Below are 27,396 nucleotides of genomic sequence, written 5' to 3' on the forward strand. Positions count from 1 at the left end.
AGAGAGAGAGAGAGAGAGAGAGAGAGAGAGAGAGAGAGAGAGAGAGCTCACAATGGTCAATAAGTGCACAAAAAACTATTTTTTCTTTTATCTGAGGTTAAAAACACTGACAAAACATCCATTGTCAGGCAATGAAATGATAGAATACTGTTACTGTAAAACTAGACCCTTAAAAATACTGACCGCTCGCAGCCGGGATTCACCTGAACAGGACGCGAGTCTGCAGGAGTCTCCCACATCATGGCCGCCGGCTTTCTTTCCTCACATTCAGCTGCATTTTCACCAGATTCAAACCCAGACAGGCGAGGGAGCCGCCAGGAATTATGGGCCCCGCGACAAGAAGGTCTGAATAATCTCAAAAGCTCATATTACTACATAACATTTTCTTTTTGGGGGCCCCTGTGAGTCGGGGGCCCTTGGAATTGCCCTATTTTTCCCCCCTATTCAACGGCCCTGCAGACAGGTGCCGTCTGCATGGGGTTCTACGTCCGGCCCGGTTTTCTTCTTCTCTGCTGCGGATTAATTTGAGCTCGTTTAAGTCCAGCCGTGCCTGGGTGTGAATGCAGCTTCCTGCAGGGAGCGTGGGCCCAGGACATTGGGACTGAGCCGCCTCCTCCAGACTCTGGAGCCGACAGGAGTCCGTCCTCCCGGCTGCTCGCCTCCACTGTCTCACATATATGTATATCTTTATACAGCGTTGCTGCAGGGGCAGTCCTTCTCACTGCCCGCGCAGAAACAAAAAAGAAAAAAGAAACACAATGTCTTTCTAATTAAATAGTTTCACATTTAAAAAGTTTCAAAGTTGATAATAAAATAGTGAGATGTCATCAGTGAAAAGAGTTATGGCTCAGAGTGACGGTGGTGTGTGTGTGTGTGTGTGTGTGTGTCTTTAAATCAAACTGAAGTCGTCGCCTTACTCATCGAGCTCTTTCCTGAAGACTAACAGAAACCTCTCTGGCTCGTCTCTACTGGCCGATAGAGACTCGTCAAACAAACTGAAATCAGGAAACTAAGTCTGTCTCTTTAGTCTGAAGAGCTGAGGACGCTGCATCTCACAGAGACTGAGCTGCTCTCTGGTCAAATCTGGCAAAATTTAAGGTGAGAAGTTGATTTAGAAGTCAACATCTCAAGCATCTGATTCTATCTGGAGCTGGTCCCAAATCATCCAGATTCCAGCTTCCAGCTCTGAAGCACCTGAGGAGATCGCTGTGTAAGACACCGAATAAGTTTTAAAACCACACAAACCCTCCAGAAAACTAATCCTGAACATGTAGCTTATTCGCTGGACGTCTCTCGTTCCGGCCTTTCCTCCTGCTGCCTCCCACCTTCACTACGGCGGTCAGAGTGTTCCCAGCAGCACCTTCAGGATGTTCTGGGACTTAAATCCTGCAGTAAAAACCCCGTTCTTACCCGCCTGCCTCCCGCTGACACGTTAGCCGTTCCTATCGGTGGTTTTCTAACTTACAGAGAACATTTGGTCACATTCGGGCTGGTTGAGAACAGAAGAAATCGTGACAACAGAATGAAGCTGTGTGTGTTCGTGTGCTTGCATGTGTGAGTGTTTGTGCAGAACCACTGAAATACAGACTCATTACATGAACATGTGACATAAACCCAATTCCCAGCTGACCCATGACCTCCCGCTCAAATACCCTCAGTGCTATAATTACACATAAATAATCAAAAATCCTGCAAAAAGTGAGGAAAATCATGATGAAAACAGACGGATAACAGGACAAAAAGACTTTGTGCTGCTAGGATGTGCTGTCTCTGAGGACAAACAACAAGTTTGTACAATCCGGGGGTAAGGATGGGGGGGGGGGGACCAGCTTCCCTGGAGTTTTTTTAAATAATTTTCATTGCTGTTTGCTCGATAGTTTCACACGGGAAGAATGAAGCAATTTTAGATTCTGGACTTTTATCGATCTAATGTCTTCGTTTTGCTGGTTCTAGATCAGGAAGTTGAATAATTTTAGGAGCCAGCAGTGAAACTGGTCTCCAGGTTGGGGGGACTGGTTTTGGGGGGTGGGGGGGTGGGGGGGCGGGGGCAAAGCTACCCATCTGCACCCAGGAGGCACAAATCTCCTCTGGGGACCTTATTTCTCTGCAGCACCGGCCATCGTAGTGCGGTGAAAGGACACAACACAGCATGACACCACCGAACAACACTGCCTGCACAACACCGACCATTCAGTCACATCTACATGTCTCCGTGTGTGTGTGTGTGTGTGTGTGTGTGTGTGGGGGGGGGGGGGGGGGGGGGGGGGGGTTGCTGCAGGTCAAATAAAGGGGAAGCTTATTGGTTGATGAGCTCCTAGACACCAAACTCATCCCGTGTCTGCCGGGGATTGCTGGCTTCAGCAGGGATGCAGAAACTTTCACCAAATTCAGCCCTGCTGCACTTTTCTTTGGGTTCTTCTGGCTCATTGTTTTTGGTCTCTGTTGGTTATGCTGGTTTCTGTAAATCTTGTGCTGTAATCATTTTTTTCTCAGTAACGTCTCACACATTTTTGGGGACCTTTGAGTCAAGAAATATCACAAGTAGGTTCTTAAGAACCGGAGCTGATGTGTTTAGTTTAAGGTCAGGTTAAAAAAAGCACCAGAGCCAATGATCTGCTGCAGACACGAGGATGATGATGGTGTCTGAGTTGTCATCTTGTTTCTGCCTTCTCGTCTCTGTGTGTGTGTGTTTCTCCTGTCTGGTGGATTTATGCTGTCCTCAGGCTTGTATCAGCCGCTGTGTGTGTGTCTGTGTGTGTGTGTGTGTGTCTGACAGGTAAGTGTGTGTTGTTTCCGGCAGCTCTGGGTTTATGTGTAGGCATTGAGGCGTTCTTTGGAGCGCGTGGAGTGGATGTCGTGCAGCTCCTGCTCCTCCTTTGACTTTATGTCTTCGTACTTCTGCATCCGGCTGGCGTCTTTCAGGTAGCCCCAGTTAGCGGCCAGGGCCATCAGGAAGTGGACCTGAGGGCGGCGAGGGAAGGAGACACAAAGATCCACATCGTCAAGAGGAGAAAACAAGGAAGCAGAGACATCATTGGTGAAAGATCAATTATCCCCCTCCCCACTGACGCGTTCTACGCTCATTCAGAGAGACACCAGGTTTTCTCCTGCCAGGAGGGCTTCATGGTCCCTCCATACAGCTCTGGGCCTGCAGACTCATCCTGTCAGCAGGGCTGAGTCGAGCCTCTGTATGGAGCAAGCTTTGTTCAGCAGACCTTCAGTTTTCAGTCAAGATTCACATCCTACGGCGTTAGGGAAGGATCACAGCATCCATACTGCAACCCTCTTTACTTTTCCTGCAAGAGAGCAGTGAAACATCCACATCCCTGCAGACGAGGCCCTGATCTTTGTCTTCGTCTCCTCCGTGATACGACCATCACTCGTGAACACAATTGGACAAGTAGCCATGGCACCACAGAGACACAACCATGCATTCATAACTAGGGGGGATTTAGAGAGGACAGTGAATCCAGCAGACAGTTTTCTGGACTGTGGGAGGAATGCAAACCCAGAACCTTCTTTGCTACCAACCATGCCACCGCTATGTCCACTATGTCCACAATGTCCACAATGTCCATAGTGCAAAGAACCTTATAAATCAATGATCTGATGTTACTCTACATGCAGGAACCGGTTTGGATCCACACGCTGGGGAACTTCCTCAGAAAAAGGCAAGGTGAGTTTCAAACCAAATGGCCGACATGAACTATGGGTCTTCAGAACCTTCTGAGGTTCACAGCCAAGCAGATATGAGGACAAAGGTTCTCACCATGGCGATGACAGCGGCTCCTGCTCCCGCCAGCGCACACACGAACAGATGGAAGGTCAAGTCCAGCTGCAACACAGAACCAGAGTCAGGTTGGACTCAGCTTCTCGACCCAGATCCTCACACCTGCACCGCCTCTGCTCACCTCGTTGGATTCACACATCTTGAAGAACTTCTCAGACCCCATGCACACCTTCTTCTCCTCCGAGATGGTCACCGCTCCTGAAAACAAAAATCAAAGTTAACGATTGCTTTTAATCTTCTTCCCACACAGAACCTGGAGCACAGGTAGTCAACACCTCACTGGACCTCCACTTCCCAGAACCTGCTCTTACTGCTCTCACCATGGAAACAGTGGGTCTAACTGCAGTTCCAGGCGTTGAGCAGAAGGTGGCAGCACTTTGTGAGTCTGACGTAGCTTGTTTAATGTGAGCGAGCAGCAGAACAACATGGAGGACAGAGCAGTGATTACATCATATAAAACAATGTCTAGCCACAGTTGATACCAGAACCAGAACCATGCATCAGTGCTTCATCCTGCTGGTTAGCCGATCACCTGCCTTAGAGGAGAGTGGAGTAAAGCAACGGAGAGGAGCAGCAGAAACAGACTGGCTCCCTGACAAGCTCCTACATATACAGGCACCTCATAGTGATTCATGTTGGTTTACATCGACTTTAAAACATGGAGACATTTCCTCTAATTGTCCCAGGCCCTGCAGAGCCGGTCGTGTTCCACCATCTGGCCCTGGAAGGATTTTCTCATGAAAATGTGGCATCTCACACAGCTCTTCTGTTACTTTTATGCGCTTATTAAATGTTTTTATTTGAGCTGCGTTCTCGGATGTGAAATATGGCGTTACAGTTGCCTCCATGAAGGCATGGGGAGACTCCTTCCAGTGCCATCATGTCCAGATGTGGGTCGAGTACTGAGCTTCTGTTTGATTCAGCTGCCACATGTTAAACAATTATGTAATCAGCCACAAAACATATAATTATTAGCAAATTCTCCTATTTAGAAGAATAAAATAAAAATGAGTGAAAGAAACAGTAACTATCATTACCAATACGTACAAAACGTAACTAGTCCCTGCCCACCTCTGGTCATGTGTGATTGGAGCTGTTTAGTGAGCAATGATACTAAACTTGAATCCGTACTAAAATCTTAAACCCCCAGCAGATGAGCGTTCACACTGAGCCTGGTTCTGGTTCTGCTGGAGGTTCTCCTCCCTGTTAAAGGGGAGTTTTCCTCTCCACTGTCGCTTCATGCATGCTCAGTATGAGGGATTGCTGCAAAGCCATCAACAATGCAGACGACTGTCCACTGTGGCTCTACGCTCTTTCAGGAGGAGTGAATGCTGCTTGGAGAGACTTGATGCAACCTGCTGGGTTTCCTTAGAGAGGAAACTTTCTCACCAACCTGGAGGATCTGATGGAGTCTGACTTTGGAAAGAGCCTTGAGATGACATGTTTCACGAATTGGCGCTATATAAATAAACTGAACCGAAACCAAAACTAAACAGAGTTAGCAGGACTTCAGGTCCAGGAGAGAAGTCTTTGCAAATCCAGTTCTACACTGCAAAAAGGGAACTAAAAGTAAATAAACTTTTGTTGAAATTAATGTATTTGTACTTGATTTGAGCAGGTAAATAAGATGATCTGACAATGAAATTAGTATTTTGACCCCTAAAATAAGATAATTAGATATACTGCACTTGAAGGCCTAAGTAGAAAGAAATAAGACCGAGTGCATTTGGGAGATTCTGTCCCCCAGAGGAGTGGAAGAGCTGGTAAGATGGCCTTGCACAGTTATTGAAAACGTGATTTGGCCTTTTCTTATCTTCATATCCAGAAAGATTGTCCACTCTACCTTCAACAACTCAACACTCAGTGATTGTTGGTGATTAAATAGGATTTTGGTCAGGAACTCTGAACATTATATCAATGGAGCATCTCCAGCCTGTGATGGACTGGTGACCTGTCCAGGGTGTCCCCTTCCTCTCGCCCAATGACAGCTCAGGTGGAGGTACAGAGATAGATACGGGTAGAAGTATGAAGGATTGTATTTCGTCGTATGTACCTTGTATGTATAATAACAAATAAAGCACCTGATAAGTACAGGTACAGGTAGAGCAAAACATGCAGGCAAAGGTAAAATGGTACAGGTATAGGTATAGGTACAGATACAGATAGAGGTAGAGGTAGAGTTACAGGTATAGGCATAGGTAGAGGTACAGGTATAGGTAAAGGTACAGGTACAGGTAGAGGTAATAGAGTCTGTAGGGCTGGGGTTGGCTGTTCTGATGGGACTCACCAAACTGACGCAGGTCCAGGCAGAGGTTGGCTCCCTCCACTGAGCTGGCGTTCTGACACATGGCCCAAACGTTGTAGTACATGAAGACCGGGAGGCTGGTGAATGCCGTCACTCCAAGCCAAACCAGGAAGAAAAGGTAGGCCAGAACCATCAGCTGGAAACAGCCAGACCAAGAAGAGACGACTCAGAAATACAGACTTACAGGTAAGCAGAAACCAAGCATTTTTACCTGAGGCACAAAGAAAGTCACATTTCTCTGTCAGACGGCTCCCTGGTATTGCTCCTCTCTACACTTTTAACTTAAGAAAGTTAACATCGTTGGACTCTCAGTTCTGAAATGTGAAATTTTACTTTTTCAGGACTTTATTGTTGATAAGAAAAAAACTCTTCCCAGTGAGACCAGTAGCTGGGAGCTGCAGCGCCGATATTAGCTCCTCCTAGCAGGAGCACCAAGTGGAGCACCAGTTCTCCTTCCCCCTCAGTAACAATGTCTCTGTGAGCATCTCAGCTAACCAAACGTTGGACCTTTCTGCTACAGCTGACTGGGATGTTTCTTTTGTTTTTAGCATTTAACCTTCTGCTCAGTGGAGCCAGCTGTCCTCCCCCCGGTGCTCCCTGGCTCCTTTTTCTCATTAATAAGTGGAAGCCTGAACTGTGAAGCCCGACAGGCCCATAACTTTAACCCACACCCCAGAAGATTTGGACAGAACCTGCCGTTGGCTGAACAGGACAGGGCTGAGATGTAATACTCTGCCAGTAATCATCCAGGACAAGATCTATGCCTCAGTTGCCACTGAGACACATGACGTGTCAGTGTTTTGCTCTCTTTCGCTTCCTGCTTCTGCATTTTGTCTCCAGAGGTTCTAGAAAGCCTTTCCTCTTCGCTGCTCAGGAGACTGCAGATGTGGGCCGATGAATCCTCCTGGCCAGAGGTGGACGAAGCTCATCTGTCGCTGGGTCGCTGCCTCACATAAACTCACAATTCTGATTTATTCAAACTGCAGATCTGTTGTTTGTTCTCAGTTTTATTCATAACTTCACATTCATTTGCTAAGGTGAAGAGATAATTTTATGTTTGATCAATTCATCATTGATTGGACGTTAGAAATAAATCCAGATTCAACGTGTAATGAAAGGTTTTGAAGCCAATGAACCTTTAAGCTGCTGCTAGGTCTGGATTGGAGGCCTGTGTTCAGTTTGAGATTTTTAATCAGTCTTTTAACCCCGTAAAGGTGACATATTATGCTTTTAAGTTCTTCCTTTTGGTCTGAATTTGTCATTGTTGCCCCACAGCTCCTCTTTTGCCCCTGATTTGAGACGCGTCTTGTTTTGGTGCCGTCACTTAAAGGAGACACACTGACCCCCTCCAAGTCGCAGAGTTTCTACTCCAGCCCATTCGGCCATTTTTTAGTACGCTGGCGGACGGTGGTTTAATACATTCAACACCCGAACATTTTCACTGATGCATTTATAGCTTTGGGATCCTTCATCTTGGACTACAATATCAGGGGAGAAAAAGATTACGTGACGTCAGTGACCTTATTTAGCAGCTCTGCAGCAAATACTGGGACGTAATTGTTCAAAAAGCTTAATAGAAAACAGAGAAAACTGAATGGCTTGAAACATATGGCCCAAACAGAACATAAAGATGTCTACGCAGCTCCAGGACAGACTACATTAAAAATTTCTGCTCCCCTAAAGACCCCAAGATGCATTTTAGAGCTAAAAAAAAAAATAGGATTTTGCATGATATGCCCCCTTTAAGGGTCCAGTCGACTGCAGATTGGCTGCTAGTTCACAAGTTTGCTTTCAGAACATCATAATAATATTTATAAAAACTTATTAACTTATAAATAACAATTCTTAACACCACTGAGCCAAAATGGCTACCAATTTCTCTTCTATTTTGACCAATTGTGTCGACCCTACGGTCTCTCCAAGTCCCACCTACTCTCCCAGATACAGCTCTGGCCTATCAGCTCTGACGCTGAATCTGATGTTACCGCCGCGTAGCCGATTAAATCCCAGTCATAGCGGCACAACACACATGGAGCTGAACTTGAAACCAGCTTCACTGAACTTGAGCCTGAGCAGTGTTTTTTTCTGGGCCATGGGTGCTATAGCATTACATGACAGCTTTCAGAGTGTTTTACCAAACAAATAGCTGGAAACGTTTAACTAAGAGCCTCTAAATCCCTCATAAGGAAGGTAGAGAGAGGAGCCGAGCACAAGGACAGGGCAGGCAGAGCTGAAGGTAGAGAAATGACCACAAACAAACACAAACAGCTTATGATGAATGATCGTTTTAATAAAGTTAACTGCGAACACCAGGGGCGTGCGGTCTCATTGGCGGGGGCGGAGGGGGTTGCGCCGCTCGGCTAATGTTAGGGGAAACGCTGCAAGTGAGCACAGACCTCATGTTCAACCACTCAAAACCACCACAGTTGAAGAGGGCTAATACATTGTCCAGTTTGGCAGATGCACCAAACATTTCTGCTTTTTCAACTTAGCCACGGTCATTGAAATCCTGACCAATCACACACTAGTCGGGCCCCCTTTGAGAAAAAAGGTATGGCCAGATATGTTGAGAATAAAATGACAACGTATGTCGCGACAACCTTTGGAAGGAAAGCATTTATCTTTAGATCAGTAAGTGGAAACTTACTGGTCTAAGCATTGCTGTGGTTTGTTTATATGTTGTTTAGGTAGGAAATACCATTTTAAAACAAGAAATTTATTTTTGGCCGCACCGTGGGAAGTTGCTGTAGTTAGCTGTCTGAGTACGTGGGCATGGGGGATGAACAGGTGCTTTGCTTATCTGTGCAAAGTGGTACAGACATTCTTTTGCCACTTTCTGAACTTATAGTTTGCTCTATGACCGTAAGTTGATAACCTGACTCTCACTAGATGGAGTTTGTTCTGCAGAGCTCCACACATCCATCTGGGATCGCTCCATTGGAGATGTATTTCAGAAGGAGGGGGCTTATCAAACATCCTTACATACGATTGGATAGACCACTCGTCCGTCATCTTTACTGACGTGCTACAAGCTCTTACCACACCCAGTCAGGAGAAAGGCAAAAACATTGTTTCCACTAACAAAAGCCTTCAAAGCCGTTCTCTGGTGTTCTTTTAAAGAATTAATATTCAGTAGATTGGACAACGCTGATGAAATAGCAGCATCAACGTTACCACTTGCTTCTCTGATTCGTCATGAAAACCCCGCCCTCTGATCCTGATTGGCTCATACATTTTATTTGCTATTGAAATCCCTCCCAGTGGCAGCGAGACCAGATGGTGTGTGAAGCTGTGGAGCTTGGTGGAACTACATCCAGCCGGCGAGAGTCAGGTTAGAAAGTTAAAGGATTCAGGAATTAAAGCCTTTTAATGCTTGTATATAAAGGTGTTTTCTATTGTGGAGATTTGGCGACTCCAACTGAACACTTTGGAAAATGCTCGGATGTACCAACAGAATACTCAGCTTTCGTGTTATTGTTATCAAATGTTCATCAAATGAACTTGTAGTAGGTAGGACTTGTGTCTAATGCCTCATTTGATATCTGAGCCTATATCTTTAGCCCTCCATCTACAGGTAAATAAGACAAACCAAAAAACAAATCCAACAAGAGAAACAAGATTTCTGTGTAATCCAATGTGAATAAGTACAAAATAATACAGAGCAGTATAACAAGTTTTACTGCTCAGGTTGAATATTCAGATTGTTACCATTACAAAGAGATCAAGCTTATGCTGGGTGCTCCAAAGGGGTAAAGACTTGCATCCAATTTAATTTGGATATGCATTTACAGGCATTTTTATATTTTTTTTTTGGGGGGGGGGGGTAAATGTGACCTTTCTACGCCGATGATGTTTCTTCTTGACCACATTATCCACCTGGCTCATCTGCTTAACTCTGTCTCTTCAGCCTGGATCAAAACTACCTTGTTCTAAATCATCTTTAAAACCCTTTTAAACGTGGCGATAATTTGTAATTTGCGTTTAGACAGTTCTGCCATGTTTACTGGACTGCACCAGATATATGCATATGCATGTTCAAACATGCATATGCGGATATCTCCTGTTTTATATGCATTTCATTGAACTCCAGTGAATTCTAGATGATATCTGGAAGTGAAATGTTTGTATTATTTTTTTCTGTAGCCTTCTGAACATGTAGACACATCCTGCCAACATTTTCATCTAACGCAACTTGTAAATATGCAGTAAAACTATGATGACACACACATTTGTAGTTCCTGGTCATGTAAAAACAATGCACTGACACAAAGCTAAATGCATGAGAAGAAGCTTCGACAAGCAGATTTCAGTAAATTAATCTCAGATTTAAAGCAAAGATGAACATTGCAGGAAAAATTAGACTGAAAATAATGTTTCTGGTTCAACCGTCAAAATTTAAGATATATTGGATTAGTTTTATTTTATTGTTTAGACCAATACAACCAAACTGTTTCAAGTATTTTTAATAAAACCCAGGGTTTCTCTTACGAATGCAGTCAGGCAGCGTCCACAGGCGGTGATCTTGAACTCGCCGTAGAGATCCCTGATGGCTCCCGTGGTGAAAAAGCCCTCCACCAGCAGCAGCACTCCAAACACAAAGAAACCAGCTGCGAGGCCATAGATGATGTACTTCAGGATGGCGATGCTGTGGAGAGGGCACAAACACGAGTATTCATCTGTTTACATGTTGATGTTTGCATGCAGTAATGATGTGGGACTGCTGACAGGAATCATGCTGAGATGTTTGGAGGGGGGGGGGGGTTGGCAGAAACCCGGCCCTGATCAGATGATGAGCTGTTCCGTAACAGCCGCCGTTATTTACTGTGAAGATGCTTTTATTCCATCAGTGATGGTTAGACACAGGGCTGCCACGCCCATAAATCCTTTCACCAGGATTCATTTTCACACAACAAACCCAGGAGCTGAGCACACCACGACATTTTGTTGTGTTTCTCTGGTTCGCGTTCAGCACAACAACACGTTTCTCTGACAATCTGAAACTGTTCCTGAGTGGAAGGAGTCAGAAACATCCTGGTCTGCGTTGTGCTCAGTGAAAACAGAACCTGCCTTCTGTGGGGCTCATGCTCAGCGTGACTCCAGTCAGGGGGATTGTGTTATTAAATCCTTTTAAGTTATCGAATGACTCTCGGTCTGTCGGGTATTGTCCTGTGAATATCAAACATATTTGGATTTGACGTCAGGAGAATAGGTGAAAGAAGGATTTGAGCTCTAGCGTTTCTAACAGCAGACTCTGCACACATGTGGAATAAATGTGTGAGAACTTGTCTTCAAATATGAGAATTCATGACATAAATAATTCAGCTTCAAATCAAAGATATTTCAATCAACAACTCTTTTCTACCAGGCTAGTGAAACTTAACTAAAACTAAACTAAATCAATATTAAAGAAACTGAAGAACTATGTACACACAAAAGCACAAATAAAATTTTTTAAAAACCATCACCATTAAAATTATTCACGGAATCTTAAAGTTCATTGAGGAACCAAAGTTCATCCAAGAATTTAAAATGTCCTTCTTGCAAGGCAACAGTACATCTGACTGTTAGTTTAATGCAGCTGGTGGAGCAAAGCTGAACAGAAACTGTTGAAATTATCCTGGATAGAACTTTATTTAACAGCTTTAAAAGGCCTAAAAAAAACCCAAACGCATAAACTGAGTAAAAGATCAACAACATTTTACTGGTGTTCTACATTCATTGTGTCTTATTCAGTTTTACACCACTGTGAACTTAGAACCCTCATGTTCTCCTTTGCTAAGAGAAAACTGGAGCAGTTTATCGTTGCAGCATTGTGAGCTGATATTAACGCCATCCTGAAGCTCATCTGAAATCAAGACTGCTCTGAGTGTGTTACTCACATGGTGAACACGTCCAGGACATCTCCAGGAGCTCGGACCACCTCAAAGTAGTTCTGGAGGATAGTGATGGTGCCGCTCAGAGCCTCGTGGCCACACCCACAGAACAAGGCCACGCCCATGTAGAGGAGGATGGTGGCGATGAGGGAGGCCCAGGGCAGACTGCCGACGCATCGCTCACAGCACTCCTTACAGCCTGAAGACACACAACATGTTCCTTCATCATCAGCATATCAGCCATTCCTGTGGTGGACTTGGTCTATCAGAGAACTGCAGGCGGTAACGTGATCGTGACAAACAAACGATCAAAGTTCCTGACCGGATCAGAACCAGCAGTCCTCTGAATGATAACATACAACTGAAACTGAAACTGGGTGTTTGATGTATGTTTAAAATAGAAATTACTTCAACTTGAGAATATTTCCAAAGAACACTTGATATTAGTCTTCCAAACATTAATGAACATTTTGCTTTCAGAAAACAATTTTTGAAGCATCTGATGGTTGTCATGGAGAAATGGTGACCCTGAGAAGCTATTTCTTTGCTGCAGTTCCTTAATCGTGAGTTTTGGAGAAATGTTTATCTCCCTCACCATCCGCCTCCCTCTGGTGAACTGTAGATATCAGCAGATTTAGGCCTGGAGCTGTTTTCCTGTGGTCATTTCCAGGCATACTCTTATGAGAACCTAACACCCAATGATCGTGACACGGACCGTATGTTAGAAAGCTGATGGTTCTAAAGTGGTACCAGGTGAGTTGTTCGAGATAGATATTTGAAAGAAAACACAGAGAAAATCTCATATGATGCAAAAAGACCAGATGTCTGTCCAGCAGTTGTTCTTTAAAGACAAAAACAAGCAAAAAGTTGGAAACTAAAACACAGCTGATTGGACACTGATGACACCGACTCAGCGGTTCCTCCTGTGCCTGGAGTCCGGCAGCATTTCAGAGGCAGCAAGAAGCCAAGAGCCACAGAGCAGTTTCCAGTTTAAAGGTCGTTATTTTTAATTATGGGTCATATTTTCCTCTCAGGCCTCAGGCTGGTTAGCAGCGTCTTGCTTCCCATGAGGAATAAATTACTTTAACACGGAACACCCTCCTTCAGCACCTATAAAACAGAACATACCGTTGATCGACTTACTGATCTTAGGAAATATTTTGTTCCTGTTGCAGTTTTACTGCTGTTCTGTCAGAAATAAAGATGCATCCAGGCTAATCACAGTTTATTAGAGGACATAGAATAAAGGGCCGGCCAGCTGGCAGCTCCAACAGGAAATAACCCTGCTGCCAGTGGACAGGCTGGTTCTGATCCGCTGCTGCAGTTTGGATCAGAAGTGAGGAGAGGAGGACAGACTCCTTCTCAGCGTTAAACCTGAGCGAGCCATGGGACCTCCTCACAGAATCAGGTTCAGCTTTATTCAGCCATGACTGTCTGCAGTCAAGGAATTTGACAGAGCTCACAGTTTACAGGAATCTGCACAAGTTAACAGTTCGTTTGCTTTTATATGGAAATAAAAAGGAGGAGGTGAGTTGTGGTAGTGGAATTTACTGATTTGGTTTCTTAGCGGTGTGGCTGACCATGAGGGGTTCATCCTGGGGGGAGAGACTCTCTCTGTGGCGTCAGGTTTTAGCAAACAGCGCTCTGGAAGTCTGGAAGTTAGTGTGCAGGATGTGTGGGGTCTGCAGAGATGTGAGCTACGGTTTCCTGAGCCTTTCAGCTGTTTTCTTTTTGTCATGAACTAAATTGTGACTGAATTTCTGCTGCAGCAGGCCAGAGGAATCCAGAACAGGATCAGAGTTGATGTTCTGGATCCAGAGTTCATGTGTTTGGCAGAAAATGAGGACAGATGTCAACTGTAGGGTTTCCACCAGCGGCCGCCAGGTTTAAAAACCTTCCAGTCGAAATAGCTAACATGCTAGCTGTTATTAGCTCGACACACAGTAGGTTACGCCCCTCCACCCAGGTCTTCATGGCACGACCACAGCCACTGAGAAACTGAGCAGTGATTCAATGCTGCAGCTGTAGAACGTTTCATCTCCAACTGGGGCAACTGGACTGTGACTCTTTGTGGGATGAAATAATTGGAGTTTTATTATAACGGGATCAATTTGGATTATAATTAATATCAAATTGTGAATTACTACTACTACTACTACTACTACTACTACTACTACTACTGCTGCTGCTGCTGCTACTACTACTATTACAACAACTACTACTACTACTACTACTACTGTTGCTGCTGCTGCTACTACTACTACTACTACTACTACTACTACTACTGCTGCTGCTGCTGCTACTACTACTATTACTACTGCTACTACTACTACTACTGCTGCTGCTACTACTACTACTACTACTACTACTACTACTACTACTGCTGCTGCTGCTGCTGCTGCTACTGCTGCTGCTACTACTACTACTACTACTACTACTACTACTACTACTACTGCTGCTGCTGCTACTACTGCTGCTGCTACTACTACTATTACTACTACTACTACTATTACTACTACTACTACTACTGCTACTACTACTACTGCTACTACTACTGCTACTACTACTACTACTACTACTGCTACTACTACTACTGCTACTACTACTGCTACTACTACTACTACTACTACTACTACTACTACTGCTGCTGCTGCTACTACTACTACTACTACTACTACTACTACTGCTACTACTACTACTACTGCTGCTGCTGCTGCTACTATTACTACTATTACTACTACTAGTAGTGCTACTACTACTACTGCTGCTGCTGCTGCTGCTGCTACTACTACTGCTACTACTACTACTACTGTTGCTGCTGCTGCTACTGCTACTACTACTACTACTACTACTACTACTACTGCTGCTGCTGCTGCTACTGCTGCTGCTACTACTACTATTACTACTACTACTACTACTGCTACTACTACTACTACTACTACTACTGCTACTACTACTACTACTACTGCTGCTGCTGCTGCTACTACTACTACTACTACTACTACTACTACTGCTACTACTACTACTACTGCTGCTGCTGCTGCTACTATTACTACTATTACTACTACTAGTAGTGCTACTACTACTACTACTGCTGCTGCTGCTACTACTGCTACTACTACTACTACTACTACTACCACTACTACTGCTACTACTACTACTGCTGCTGCTGCTACTACTACAACTATAACTACTACTACTAGTAATACTGCTACTTGTACTGCTACTACAACCACTATTACTACTGCTACTACCAATATTACTACAATTAATCAAGAGACTTTAATTGTAGACATTGGCGGTCCTGTTTGAGGTCCACCAGAGTTCGCTGTGATGTCAGTGTTTCAGTGTGTTGTTCCTTAATATCTACTGACCATAAGGATGGATGTACAATGTTCTGTAAAGAGTATGTCAGCGCTCCCTGGTGGTCAAATAAATATCAGCAGAATTAGTCAGAAGATGAGGCCAACTCCTCAGCCATGTCTCCACTGAAAACCCAGGTGAGCGATCCTTCATTGGTGCAGACAGAACATCCACATAAAGCTGCTCATGCTATCAATAGGACTTTTCTATGAAATTCACATTCATCCTAATTTTGGGTCAGTGGAGCATGTGTGCAGATTATGCGTCACTAGGATTTTAGATCCAAGGAATCTGCGCCGGCCTGGTTTAGCTGGAAATGATGTGATGTAATAGTATCAGCTGTGTAAAATGCTGCTGAATGATCGGTGCAATGTGTAGTTAAAGCTGCTTTCACCCATTTCTGGAAGACAAGGCAGATATGCGGTAATGTGAGAGGTTACAGGAGCTGCAGAACCAACAGGTTCTGATCCCCATCTGACATACTGAGTCAGTAGACTGTAGTAGAGACACTGGCTGGATGGATGGGTGTCACACCAGGATCAAATGCCTGAATTACCTCCACAGGATGTAGTTGTACTGTGTCCTGCTAATGACCAAATTATTTATCTACTAAAACCCAGACGCATTGGTGAAGAGGGGAGCAAAGAATCCCACTGCGCCCATTTAAATCATCCTTTGATCCGGTCCTCAGGAGCTCGTCTCGCTTTAGGGGAGAGCAGCTCAGTAACAGGTCTCCTTTAAGTTCAGGCTGGGGATTGTTTTGGTGCCGTCCTGCATAACTGACCGCACCAAAACAGGCCCTGACTTCAGCCAATCACATCGCAGATGTGCTGTCAGTTGGCATCCATGCCCAGGATTCCACACACTTTCAGGTCGTCAGACTAGTTAAAGCGCTACACAAGACATTTACAAGCCATTGGAGCCTTTCTATTGTTTGACCCTACCTGACACCTTAGCCCTAAACGTAACCCCGAGCCCAGAAAAAAAAATTGAGGACCCAAAAAAGGTACAAAGTCCTCACTTCAGTAGAAAGATTTACAAAAAATGTCTCACTTAGCGGCAAGTACAAGTACACACACACACACACACACACACACACACACACACACACACATACACACATATCCTTGTTTAAAAGAAAAGGTGAGGACCTTGAATTTGATGGACTTCCACTCATCAAGCCTGCTGGCGGTGGTCAGAGGGTCCGGTGGCACTGACGTATGGCAGCCTCTGTCAGTCTGCCCCAGAGCAGCTGTGGCTGCTAGCATAGCTCACCACCATCAGGGTGATTGTACTGTGAAGCACTTTCAGGTTGTCAGACCAGTTAAAGCGCTACACAAGACATCTACAAGTCATTGAAGCTTTTGTATGGTCTACTCGACACCTTAGCCCTAAACCTATCCCCTAAATCAGAAAAAAATCTGGGACCAAAAAGAGGTGCAAAGTCCTCACTTTATCGGAAAAAAGCACAAAAAATGTCTCACTTAGCTACAAGTACAAGTACACGCACACACACACACACAAATCCTTGTTTAAGATAAAAAGTGAGGACCATGTCGTGAGTTTGATAGACTTCCGTTCATCTTCAAGCCTGCTGGCGGTGGTCAGAGGGTCTGGTGGCGCCGATGCATGGCAGCCTGTGTCAGTCTGCCCCAGAGCAGGTGTGGCTGCTAGCATAGCTCACCACCGTCAGGGTGTGATTGTAGTGTGAAGCGCCTTCAGTTTGTCAGACCTGACATTTACAAGCCATTTAAGACTTTCTACAGTCTAATCCTAACCCTAATCAACAACGAAGCCCTGAACCTAACCCGTAGGCCAGAAAAAATCGAAGGCCAAAAAAATTTCCAAAGTCCTCATTTTACTGGAAAAATGCACAAAAAATGTCTCACTCAGCTACAAGTACAAACACACACACACACACACACACACACACACACACACACACACACACACACACACACATTGCTTTTCACTGAGTGTGAGATTCATGGCACTGCTCAAGTTTAATTGACCGATGTTGTTGCCATGCCAACAGGGGCGTGGCCGCAGCCCAATGACCCACTTTGCCTGTAGCGTTGTCATGGCAACAGCGCAGCTCGGCTCCAAGCGCCAGCCTCGATGATGCTCGTCCTCCATTTCCACGGAGGCCGAGTCCGCTCAGTTTATGGAGACGCTCGCCTCCCCAACTGGGGCGGTGACGGCGGAACAAAGATGGCCGCCGAGCCCAGTTTGGACGGTACCATTTTGCACCGACTGCCTCCATTTAATAAAAGGCTGGTCACAGCAGAGGCTCGGGCTAAATTTGTCTCTGTGCTCACATTTGTGAGTCAGAGAGAGGCAGATGGACGGGCTCAGAGAGGAGGAGTCTGGTGCTGTGTGTATGGTGGGGGAGGGAGGCCGTGCTGCATGTTCACTTGTTTCTCTGCATGTATGTGTTCCTTATCTCGCTCTGTGTTCACAGCCATGTTCTAATCCTCGTCATATTTACATATCTGGGCTTCAGATGTTGCAGAGACCCAGTGACCCGGTAAAAAGTGGGACAGGCTGCGGCTGTTTTCTTTGTTTGGGCGGAGACACCACGGCAAAGATGATCCGGCTGCTGATCACTGGAGGCTCCAGTGGCATCCTGGAGTTTAGCTAGAGGATGCCACTGGAGGTCTACAACGAGGTCTACGTTGTTCAGATGGTTTCTGCATTTAACTTGCTTCATCTTTTCACTGATATTTTCTTATGACTGCATATTAAAAACCCATTTGATCAAAGTAAATCTGTGACAGATTACTGTAATCACTGTGTCAGAGTCACCCCATCACTGACCCAGAATTTACTGTGACATGGATCCATTTCATCAGTCTGGTCTGATGCAGTTAGAATTGGTTCTGAAAAGAGTCAGAAAATCCCAGGGAAACCCTCTTATTATTATTGTTATTATTTGATTTTATAAAGGTATGTTCAAGATTGATCTCTTTTTAACTTTGTGAAGTTGCTGTCTGTATAATTCATTGTGAGACAGTTGCAGCTGCCGCTCTCTGCAAACTAATTGACCTTCGGAGATGTAATGCAGCCATAGTGAAACCACTAAATCCAGTGAAATCAGCAGTAAAACCACTAAATCCAGTAAAATCAGCAGTAAAACCACTAAATCCAGTGAAATCAGCAGTAAAAGCACTAAATCCAGTGAACAGTGGTGGCGCTAGCTGTTTGGTTGCCCTGAGCACAAATGCTTTCCCATCCCATCCGCTGGAAAAAGAACAGTAATATAGAGTTTATCAATATGTTTCTATTTATTACCAAAGAAACGGCTCAATTTTAATCTTTTGAAAATAGTTGCAATAAATAAGATAATCTCGGTAAAACACTAAACCAGACACCAGACTCCTGTAAGGATGGAGCCTGGTACCGGCTGCAGATGGGTCCCCTCTCTTGCATTACTGTGCTGCTTTGCTCACGGCCCGAACCGATGAAGCCGGCAGGGGTACTTTTTTGATCAAAAAGTCGTATTTAGCGGTTCTTTCTGTTTCTCTGCCTGTGAGCCGCTACTGAGCGCCGCCCACAGCTGCTCTGAGCATGCTCAGTAGGAGAGGTGGGCGGGACCGAGTGCCGCTGTCTCCCCGACTTTTCATGAAGCACGTACAGCAGAGACGAGGTCCAGAAAGTACAGAAGTAAGTGTCTTAATCGCTCATTAAAAATTGTGTGGCATTAAGAGGGAAGGTTTTATTCCACGTTAACGTTGCCAAGGATGATTTCCTCACATAAACATGTTAATTACTAAATTACAAGCCTGTTCAGCGTTCATATATATTCCAACTTATAGGAATCATTTAAAGGGGTCAAAACAGTCAAAATTTATTAAAGTTTGGTGTTCCAGTTATTCGGCGAATTAGTTAATTTTAATGTTATTTCGGGTTATTTTTCTGTGAAATAAAACCGGATTATTTTCCAGCTCTGATTTATCGTTATCATGGAGGAACTGCTTCATGTTTTCCTGTAATCTTAATGTTTGCATCAGACTATCACACCAATAGTTTCACCAGTTTTCTGTATTATTGCCTAAATATTTGGACACTAATGCATTCTCCCTGAATGTCGCTGTGATTACTGGTTCAGAACTGATGTTACGACTCCTGATCCGTTTGTGTGGACACGATTCATTTACTGTGTTCAGGTCTCGTTGTGACTGAAGATTTTAGCTTTGGCTGCTGGAGATGAACGCTCATCAGTGATGATCCAGTTTTAGTCGCTGAAGTTGCCCATCAGAACTCAGAGCTCGTTAGGCAGAGCTCGTTAGGCAGTTATTTGGACGGGTCTGGGTGTCCAGTGTTCCTACTGTGTGAGTCTGAAGATCATCAGAGTGTCTGAGGAGATCACCGAGGACCCAGAGACAGAAACCCAGAAAAAGATCCACTCAGCAGGCACAGCTCTGGCCTAATGGAGGCTGACATCTTCAGCCCCACTGAAGATGTGCTTCACACAGGATGACCCAGATAGGTCAGAACCAAACGTGCAGGTGAACTGTTTGCATAGGTTCAGATGATTCAGGCACAGATTGTTTGGGTTGGATCAGATCCAAGCAGAGTTCTTCCTCTCTTCGGTCTCTGGGTTAGTGATGCTGATCTCTGCTGGCATGGCCTCCTGAAAGGATCCTTCCAGCTGCCCATCATCACGTGTCTCCATCCATAACTCCTCCTTCTTCTCAGCTGTGCCTCTGGGAGATTTCCCATCTCTGCCTTTAAACGGAGAGCCTGAACCTTATGGCTTCATGAATAAATAAAACGACCCAGCAGCCTGTAAATCTCCTGTCAGAGTGGACCAGGACTCCAGACTCTGCACTGATGCTCAGGGAAAGGAATGATCCCAGTCGGCCAACAGACTGTAAATACGAACAGCCGCTGATTCATTGCTGAAAACGTTCTCAGCGATGCTTCAATAAGCTTTAAGGCTGAAATGCTGTTTTAGGCTCAACAGAACCGTTTAAACCCATAAACAGTGTCGGTCACAGTTGGACACGTTTTTCTTCCTCTCCATTCTCAGTGAAGCGAAATAAAGAGTCTCACTAACTTCAAAATTAGTGTGAATGAGATATTATTATATTATAATTGTCAGTATTGCTGTATAATATTTATAGTTTTTCATGTGAACATTTGATCTGTAAATATAACGTGTTTTTATGTTGTCAGTTAGAAATGTCTCAAATGACCCGTAAACTGTGAGATTTCCTTTCCTCTACAGATTATTAACTCACAGCCTCCAGAGCGACAGAGAAACCTGAGGAACGATGGAGTCTTCAAACCTTCTCTGTTTTCTTCAAACTCTGCAGAGATGTTTGCAAACAGAACCAGAAACAGAGGAACCCAGTGGAACCAGGATCCTTCTGACAGGAAATACCAGTGAGGCTGGTTACGAAGACCATCAGGAGCTTCATAACATCCATGTTTGACTGGATGATCTACAGAGCTGTGAGGAGGTAGAGATCTCCACTCCTTTGGGTCAGCAGTGGTTCTGGTCTTGGATCTCCACCATGGAAGCCATTTCTGCACAGTTATAGAATTAACTGAGGCAGTGAGGTGTGCAGAGCTTTAGATGTTGTTCTGGTTCCTCCTGGATGGTGAACTCTTGCAGTGATGTTGGTAGACCAGCTTCTCCTGGGTTCTCTCCGTGTGAAGATTACGGCTCTCACTGGTTCTCTGGAGTGGAAAGCCTTTCAGACGGAGAGACCTCAGTGACTTTATTTCTGATCTGGTGAATTTCTTTAGATCACCGGACAATGTGGCGCTGCTCTGATCTGGATGCCTACTTCCTGTTGTCAGACAGGTTCTATTTAATCAATCTGTTTGTTCTGACGTCTAAACCCAGATTTTCTGAACTGCTGAGCCTTGCTGCATGTTTCTGTAACTCTAACCTCAGCCTGGGAAACACACAGTGAGAAATTTTATGATGGAGCATAACTCGTTAAAATCAGCCGATGCTTGTTAACGGCAGCCAGACATCATCCAGAGGTCAAAGTTCAACAGTGAGAGAAAGATTTTCAGCGTTCTGCACCAGCAGCCGGTGAATTTTACAGCAACGTACTGGTGGCAGTAGAAGTATTTCACTGGACCCTGACTATAAAAATACTGCTCCTTGTTTTCAGGGGATTTATCAGCAGCATAACTGTTATTATTACAGCAGTTTCAACTAAATGAACTCAATGGAGCAGCTTTATTATTCTGCTTTATGACATTACTGGAGATCTGTGCATATTTTTACGTAAAACCAAATGATGAAATAGAGAGGATATTTCATTCACCTAAAGCAACATTTAATTGCAAAGTAACCCAGAGCATCTGTAGGATCGGTTCTTTAAGCTTCTTTAAAAACCCAAAAGAATCAAAGTTTGTTTCATTTTCGTCTCTTTAGATCCAAACACTGAATGAATGCATCAGAGTTCAACTAAAGAGCTGCTTCAGTAAATATTACGTCTCACACAGGGACAACTATTCTGTGTAAAAGTATTTCAGTAATATTCACAGAAACATTCGATTTATTGAGGAACGTATCTAAATGTTTTTGTTTTTAAAATAAAAGCAGCTTTTCTGCTTTTTTTTACCAGGAGTAGTTCTGCCATGCAGCTTTCTGCAGGATATTAGGCTCAGAAAAACTACATTCAGAGCAGCATGCTTGGTCCATGTCAGAAAACTGGAGCATATGGCCGGTTCTGATCAGATGATGCGGCGTAAAGCTGTTATTTCTCTGAAGATGGAGAGGATGAACCACTCCCTCCTTCAGAGGAGCAGCACAGCGAGACACCGTGGTGGTGATGATGAGGAGTAAGATGATGTCATCCTCACACTCAGCTCGGAGCGACTCCATCAACGGGCGGCGCCGCCTGAGAACAGGAAGCCGGTTTACTGGTCGGACACGCAGGTGTGTGATCACTGCATGCCGGATGAATGCAGAGCTGAAGCAGATCGGCCTCTGCTGCCTCTCTCTGTAGATGTGTGGGTCCGGCTCAGTCGATTTGTATCGACCCGTTCCTCTCTCCACTAAGCTCCTTTCTATTAGCGGTCATAATAATGAAATGGATATGAGGCAAACACACAGAGTCCAGCCTCAGTTACAGGTCTGCGCCTGGATTCTCACGGTCAGTGCTTCCAGCAGCTGCTGCAGGAGAAGATGACCATGAGCCCAGAGTCAGCAGATTCCCTGAGTTCTGTCCAGATTTCTATCCTTTTATGGTCAAATCTGCAGGTTTCGCTCCAGTTTGACTGTTTCCAAGACAAACTGGAAGATGATGGAGATCAAGTCAAAGAGAACTTCTGGCTTCAGTCTGAGTATCAAACAGGAAGACGTGCAGTTGGACCTCCGTCTGCTTCTGTCTCTGCTGGTATAAAAACTTTGGTTCATGACTGGTTTATAATATTCTGAGTGTATTTTGGAAATTCTGGGTGTTTCTGTTGGTGCTGCTCAGGTTCAGAACATGCTCAGTCCCACTGGGACCACAGGAGTTTATGGAAAGTTCTAACAGAACCCTCTTTGAAGGATTTGGTTCTTTGTTTTTTTATTTTATTTGTTGTAATTTGTGGTGGATCTCAGAGGCCAATTAGAGAAAAGTGACGGATTTTTAACTCATTGCTCATGTTGGTGCCCTTTTTTTCCCATCCATCAATCTTCAGCTTGATAATAACAAAACTCTGCATTAATTCAACTTATTTTACCAACACAGAGTTGTTAAAACAGTTAACATAGCTGAGAAAATCATTTCTCGAATATCAGGAAAAATATTTCCTGGGACAAAGAACCGGAGGATGCAGCCCAATTTACAGCAGAAGATCGATCTGACAGGAAGAGGAAGTGATGTCATATCTGAGACACGCCTCAGGTTTGCAGATGACATAATGAGCTCCTGACGTGTTTAGTTGACAGACAGAAGGAGGTTAGCGCACTGATGGATGCTAACAGGTTCTGGTGTTTAAACCAGAACAAATTGTTTTCCATTTTAATGGTGAAGTCCTGCTGAGGAGGCAGAAGCTGCAGGTGGAGGACGCCATCAGAAGGCGGGAGCTCCTAAAACCATCAGACAGGTTCTACAGCGAGTTAGCTACATATTATAAACACGAAGAATAAAACTCATGACTCCACCTGAGTTAAACATGTGTGCTGGTTTGGTTACAGTTTTCAGGGATGGAGACAGGAAACGGTCACATGACCTTTTTGTCACCATGGTGATGTGTTGCCATCTCCCTCTTGGCCAATGCTAAAAGTTCCTGGTTGCTGTTGTTTGCTAAGCTTTAGCCATTAATACCTTTTTTTGTATTTTACAACTAGTGTTAACATGTCAGAAATGTCTGAATTATGGGATGTTGTCATATTTACAGGTGATTTATAAAGGAAAGCGTTGTGTGTAAATGGTAAGTTTGATTTAAGAGCCAGCAGACCATCCTGCAACATTTCGCAGTAAAGCGACAGCTCACCGCTACTCGTGTTTTATCTGTCTTGGCACCAGATTTTTTTGCACTTTTTCACACCTGATGTTGGACTTTTCCTTTTTGCACTGGACGAAGCTTCCTCTTGTCTACTCATTGTGAGCATGTGCAATATCGTACGTCTGGTCACCTGGTCTTGTGGTAAATATGCACAAATGTGTGCTGGTGAAGATTCTCAGTCATCAGGTCATGGTCATTCCAAAAAGAGTAAAGTACAAAACAACTGGACTTGTTTTCCGTAGATGAAGACGTTTCGCTTCCTCTCCAGGAAGCTTTCTCAATTCAAAAAATCTGGAGTAATGTGGAGTACCAAGCTTTATACTACTGCCTAACAAAGGCCCTGTAATGGCTTAGATAACATGCAGATACAACAGAAACAGGTCCACCCCTTAGTAATGGGCGGTCGTTGAAGCCATTAAGCCAGCAGATTGGACCGAAACATGTCCACCCCTCTGTAACGAGGAGTCGTTAGGGTCGTTATGGGCTTGGCTTAAAGGAACAATGTTTTGATCACCTGAATGAGGGTGAGAGTTAAGGTGATGATTGGCCGGAATTAATCCTATAGCTGTGTTGTAAGTTTTTGAGAGTTGAAACCTAAGGCCTCCTCCTCTGTTTAAGGTTGGTCTTTCTCTCTTAATGTAGATGGCTTCCTTCACACCCATTTCAAACCATCTGTCTGACAGATAGTTTGGGAGATTTTTTAGACGCGATGCCCCTGAAGAGAGGAAGAGCAGGTAAGACGGTATTGAGCATGCACAGTTATTCAAACAGGGACTTGGAAACTTCCGGAAAAATCGCAGACTCTAGCTTTAATGTTGAAGTCACCAAACATTTGGATTCTGGTAAATTTCATAAAACACGGTAACTACGTGGTTTCAGTTATTTCTTATCAAGTTATTATAAGAGTTTATATATATATATATACTTAACTATAAAATGTGACTCTATCCACAACCGGAAAATTTCATAAAACACTGTAACTACGTGATTTCAGTTATTTCTTATGAAGTTATTTCTTATCTGTTTAGTTTCCCAAAGAGTTTTTTGGCATATATATATATATATATATATATATATATATATATATATATATATATATATATATATATATATATATATATATATATATATATGCATATACTTAACTATAAAATGTGAATCTATCCACAACCGAACTGTACGACAGGTGTTTCTTTGCATTACTTGAGCAAGGCTTTAGTCAGAGTTGAGCTATTTGTGATTAATAATGTTCGTGAGCCAATCAGCTGGGCCTGTTACCAGGAAAGCTTAGAATCAGGGGGATTTCATGGTTTTTTACATTTTGTGACACTGAAGTTGAAGAGGAGCCACCGATCTCTACAAATAAAAACAAAGTTTCCACAATGTCCCAGCCTCACCGATTCACAGCTCCCTTAATTTCCATCTTCCTCTCACCTGGCTCGCTTCATCACACCTGAGGTGAGTCACTCATTTTTAAAATAGAGTGAAACGAAGAAAGGGCGAGGCCAGCTTCAGTGAAACAAAAGAGGGACATTAAACGACAGAGAGGAAGATGGACACCTGAAGTCATGATGGGAACTGCTTCAGAGGAGGAACAGAAGGAGAGGAGGTGAAACCTGGGAAAAAAAGTCCTGGGATGAAAAATGATGTTTGGATGAGCACTGAGCATCACCACAAAGCTCTCTGATTGGCTGGAACCGGCTCCTTCCAGAAAAAGCACACAAATCAACCTATCACACAACAGAAGACACTGGCACTGTGATGTTTCCATAGATACAGTGTTAATAAAGGTTAATGCAGAAACATCAGGCAGAATCCCTTCATGTTCTGTTTGAACGGCTCAGTTGTTGTTTACTTGCCAAACTGCACCTAATGTGGCATTTAGGAGTGGAGGTGTGATGAAGAAGAGGGACACGCCCATTTTTAGCATCGACAACAACAGTCATTAAAAATGATCTCTTAATTAAAAAGAATAAAATCATATTTTCTTTGAAGATTTTATTTTGTAATAATTCACTAAACTTTTGTGGAAAATCTTCAAAGAGCAACAAAAAAGGTAAAAATGGAGGGAGCGAGATGAGAGTGAAGGGAGGGAACCTTCAGCTTGAGATGAGTCAAAATAAAGCCTCAGAGCCAGAAAACAAGAAGGAGGCTGATGGATGCAGAAAGTCTCATATGGGACGGAAAAGCCAGGGAATGGCCTCCGATGAAGAGATATGAAGAAAATGGAGGGAACGGGCGAGGAGCGACAGACAGCAAAGAAAAAGGGGGGAGACATGCAGAGAGGAGAGGAAAAGGCGTTCAGACAAGCGTGAAGCACCAACAATGGAGGCTAACAAAGAAAATCCCAATGGAGGCATCAATCACTGCCCCATTTATCCCCCTCCCTCTCATTTTTACTCTTTATTTCATGCTTTTGCCTGACACTCCCTCCCTCTTTCTCCCCCTTTCCTCCCCCGAGCCACTCCCACCTCCTCCATCCATCCATGCATCCATCCATCCATCTGTCCGTCCATCTGTCCGTCCAGCCTCCAAAACAACACGACCCTCCAGTGTCTGGCATCTCCTCTCATCCTCAGCCCAAACAATCTGCTTATTTATGCGTCCATTCATCGAAGCTCGCTGGAAAACAGGCAGCGATGATCCCAAAATGGGATCCGGGGCAGACATGTAGACGGCTTCTTCAACATTCACAGCCTATGTCACCGTCTCTGCTCACGTTTTACCAACACTGAAGCAGGAAAATGCTGGAATAAATAGAAAGTGTCTGTTTTTCCTGTGAATGATGCCTGCTTCATATCTGCCCACAGCACACAAAGGATTCCCGTGAAGCTGAGAGGGATGGATGAACAGAACAATGGGATAACACAGAATCTGATGAAATCTGACCAAAATGTAGAGATTTATTATCCTTCCTACCTTTCTGGCTCTGGGATTCATCCATGTTTTCCTCCATCGTTGCAGGTTACAGTCCCTTTGTCTGGATTTCGTGTGAAGCCTCTTGCTAGCGCTCGGCGCGGTGTACGTGTGTGTGTACGTGGGAGGCAGTGTGTGTGTGTGAAAGTCTGTTTCCCTCCCTGCAGATGATGGAGGCTAAGGGAAGTCCCTGTTTCAACGCTGTGCTCTCTCTCCTCACTGCTGCCGACTCCAGCACCCTATCACTGCTTCTGTCCACATTTTCAACCTTTAAGGCCTCAAATCAGCTCTCTAAACCAACAGCCATGAATGGTATATGCAAAAACAAATATTTAAAATATTAAAGTAACTAAAATAAGAAAAGGTCTTCATCCACAGCTCTCCATCTAGAGGAAAAATTATAGTTTATTTAAATTTTTTCTAAAATAATAAGAAGAGGAAATCTCTTCTTTGTCTGTTTGTTGCACCTGAATATGCACCCAAAGTGAAACAGAATTGCTCCTGCAGTCAGTGCTTTGTTATCAACTGAATGATTCAAGTATCCCTTCACTTATTTAACAAAAAGGCAGCAGAGGAACATCCTTGGGCTGGAGCTGGCCTCCATGGAGAAGAACAGCTTTATGTGTAAAGAATGCCAGAATTACATCATTGGAGCCAATAGCAAATAGAAGCAGCTAAGCATGTCA

The 27,396-nt window shown here is 44.1% G+C and overlaps 1 protein-coding gene across 2 annotated transcripts; it reads right to left on the reverse strand.

Annotated features, from left to right (window-relative positions):
• Nucleotides 1–386: 386 nt before the first annotated feature.
• LOC118556421 (neuronal membrane glycoprotein M6-a-like) lies at nt 387–26,925 on the reverse strand. Of its 2 annotated transcripts, none has more exons than XM_036137654.1 (7): nt 26,714–26,920; nt 11,975–12,167; nt 10,584–10,740; nt 6,078–6,231; nt 3,912–3,988; nt 3,770–3,835; nt 387–2,961 (listed from the first exon to the last, which is right to left on the reverse strand). In XM_036137654.1, exons 1-7 carry the CDS (start codon nt 26,748–26,750, stop codon nt 2,809–2,811), a joined length of 837 nt encoding a protein of 278 aa, XP_035993547.1. In that variant the 5' UTR covers nt 26,751–26,920; the 3' UTR covers nt 387–2,808. The 2 variants fall into 2 exon arrangements, with proteins under 2 accessions (XP_035993547.1, XP_035993548.1); XM_036137655.1 differs by lacking the exon at nt 387–2,961 and adding an exon at nt 3,669–3,706 and having other exon boundaries at nt 3,739–3,835; nt 26,714–26,925.
• Between the last annotated feature and the right edge of the window lie 471 nt (nt 26,926–27,396).

This window comes from Fundulus heteroclitus, chromosome 5 (genome assembly GCF_011125445.2).
Source record: "Fundulus heteroclitus isolate FHET01 chromosome 5, MU-UCD_Fhet_4.1, whole genome shotgun sequence".
Classification (NCBI taxonomy): domain Eukaryota; kingdom Metazoa; phylum Chordata; class Actinopteri; order Cyprinodontiformes; family Fundulidae; genus Fundulus; species Fundulus heteroclitus.

Excerpts from the sequence above, each read along its gene's own strand:
- LOC118556421 (XM_036137654.1), bottom strand. The coding sequence starts at position 26,750 with ATGGAGGAAAACATGGATGAATCCCAGAGCCAGAAAG. Across the intron at positions 6,232-10,583 it reads GACGCTGCCTGACTGCATTC|CTGATGGTTCTGGCCTACCT; the intron begins GTAAGAGAAACC and ends GGCTGTTTCCAG. Across the intron at positions 2,962-3,769 it reads GAGCCGCTGTCATCGCCATG|GTCCACTTCCTGATGGCCCT; the intron begins GTGAGAACCTTT and ends CGCCGCCCTCAG.